General features: G+C 34.5%; 1 protein-coding gene across 1 annotated transcript in view; it reads right to left on the reverse strand.

Annotated features, from left to right (window-relative positions):
* The window catches only part of LOC111089260, a gene marked incomplete at its 5' end in the record, with an annotated part of 25,929 nt that extends 25,340 nt beyond the window's left edge, over positions 1-589 (reverse strand). The window contains one exon of the mRNA XM_022401424.1: positions 355-589. Coding sequence (XP_022257132.1) covers positions 355-589 — 235 coding nt within the window. The remainder of the gene's footprint in view (positions 1-354) is intronic.
* Positions 590-2,846: the final 2,257 nt, after the last annotated feature.

A 2,846-nucleotide genomic window follows, 5' to 3' on the forward strand; every position in this document is an offset into this window, starting at 1 on the left:
AACACTAATACTCAGGTACCTAGAGAGGGAAGGAGTGGAGTAGATGTCTGATGATGTTAAAAAAGATAACATAAATACTCAGGTACCTGGAGAGGGAAGGAGTGGAGTAGATGTCTGATGATGTTAGAAAAGATAACATAAATACTCAGGTACCTGGAGAGGGAAGGAGTGGAGTAGATGTCTGATCATGTTAGAAATGATAACACCAATACTCAGGTACCTAGAGAGGGAAGGAGTGGAGTAGATATCTGATCATGCTAGAAATGATAACATAAATACTCAGGTACCTAGAGAGGGAAGGAGTGGAGTAGATGTCTGATTATGTTATAAAATATAACATAAATACTCAGGTACCTAGAGAGAGAAGGAGTGGAGTAGCTTGCTGGAACCGTTGTATGTACATAACCTTCTGTTCCTCGTGCTCCTGTAGTCTCTATCTCATATTTTGTCCACGACGGTCTTTCATAGGGCATGTCAGACGTTGGAAAAACTACTAATGGGTTGTCATGGTTACGTAGTCTTCGTCTAGAGGACCTGAAGCATTCTGCTGTATTCGAAGTACTCAAATAATCTCGTTCACCAGGATAACCTACGACGTTGGAATCAAGTTACAGAAACCAAACAATAAGAATTATTGGTTGAATAATTACTGATCCACAATAAGAATGATTAGCTGGTTAATAACAGAAAATAAGAATTATTGGTTGAATAATTACTGATCCACAATAAGAATGATTAGCTGGTTAATAACAGAAAATAAGAATTATTGGTTGAATAATTATTGATCCACAATAAGAATGATTAGCTGGTTAATAACTGAAAAAATAAATTACTTATTATAATAATTTTGTTAAGAATAAATGAAAGTTTTAATCTCTGTTAAATTAAGACGATAATACAATCAATTTCATAGCGACATCTAGAGTTTGATATAGTTTTAAATAATTCATAGGGTTCGTTTGGTTAGTGTTAGTGAGTACAAGTGCTAGTAAGTATATATCTTAGTGAGTACAAGTGTTAGTGAGTATATATCTTAGTGAGTACAAGTGTTAGTGAGTACATATCTTCGTCAGTACAAGTGTTAGTGAGTATATATCTTAGTGAGTACAAGTGTTAGTGAGTACAAGTGTTAGTGATTACAAGTGTTAGTGAGTATATATCTTAGTGAGTACAAAGTGTTAGTGAGTATATATCTTAGTGAGTACAAAGTGTTAGTGAGTACAAGTGTTAGTGATTACAAGTGTTAGTGATTACAAGTGCTAGTGAGTATATATCTTAGTGAGTACAAGTGTTAGTGAGTACAAGTGCTAGTGAGTACAAGTGCTAGTGAGTGCAAGTGTTAGTGAGTACAAATGCTAGTGAGTGCAAGTGTTAGTGGGTATATATCTTAGTGAGTACAAGTGTTAGTGAGTACAAGTGTAAGTGAGTATATATCTTAGTTAGTACAAGTGTTAGTGAGTACAAGTGTAAGTGAGTATATATCTTAGTTAGTACAAGTGTTAGTGAGTATATATCTTAGTTAGTACTCACTAACACTTGCTCACACTCACTAGCACTTGTACTCACTAACACTTGTACTCACTAACATTTGTACTCACTAACACTTGCACTCACTAGCACTTGTACTCACTAGCACTTGTACTCACTAACACTTGTACTCACTAACACTTGTACTCAATAACATTTGTACTCACTAACACTTGTACTCACTAAGATATGTACTCACTAACACTTGCACTCACTAGCACTTGTACTCACTAACACTTGTACTCACTAACACTTGCACTCACTAGCACTTGTACTCACTAACATTTGTACTCACTAACACTTGTACTCACTAAGATATGTACTCACTAACACTTGTACTCACTAAGATATATACTCACTAACACTTGTACTCACTAAGATATGTACCCACTAACACTTGTACTAACTAAGATATATACTCACTAACACTTGTACTCACTAAGATATATACTCACTAACACATGTACTGACTAAGATATACAAGTGTTAGTGAGTACATATCTTAGTGAGTACAAGTGTTAGTGAGTACAAATGTTAGTGAGTACAAGTGTTAGTGAGTACAAGTGTTAGTGAGTACAAATGTTAGTGAGTGCAGTTTACATATTCGAACTGTTAAAAACCATAGTTTACATATTCGAACTGTTAAAAACCACAGTTTACATATTCGAACTGTTACTATAGTAGAATTAGCAATTTGTAATTACTTGTACTCACTAAGATATGTACCCACTAACACTTGCACTCACTAGCATTTGTACTCACTAAAACTTGTACTCACTAACACTTGTACTCACTAACATTTGTACTCACTAACACTTGCACTCACTAGCACTTGTACTCACTAGCACTTGTACTCACTAACACTTGTACTCACTAACACTTGTACTCACTAACATTTGTACTCACTAACACTTGCACTCACTAGCACTTGTACTCACTAGCACTTGTACTCACTAACACTTGTACTCACTAACACTTGTCGAACTGTTAAAAACCACAGTTTACATATTCGAACTGTTAAAAACCACAGTTTACATATTCGAACTGTTAAAAACCACAGTTTACATATTCGAACTGTTAAAAACCACAGTTTACATATTAACAGTTCGAATAAGTAAACTGCGGTTTTTAACAGTTCGAATAAGTAAACTGTGGTTTTTAACAGTTCGAATATGTAAACTGTGGTTTTTAACAGTTCGAATATGTAAATTGCAGTTTTTAACAGTTCGAATAAGTAAACTGTGGTTTTAACAGTTCGAATATGTAAACTGTGGTTTTTAACAGTTCGAATATGTAAACTGTGGTTTTTAACAGTTCGA

Source organism: Limulus polyphemus, unplaced genomic scaffold (genome assembly GCF_000517525.1).
Source record: "Limulus polyphemus unplaced genomic scaffold, Limulus_polyphemus-2.1.2 Scaffold5699, whole genome shotgun sequence".
NCBI classification, from domain to species: Eukaryota; Metazoa; Arthropoda; class Merostomata; order Xiphosura; family Limulidae; genus Limulus; species Limulus polyphemus.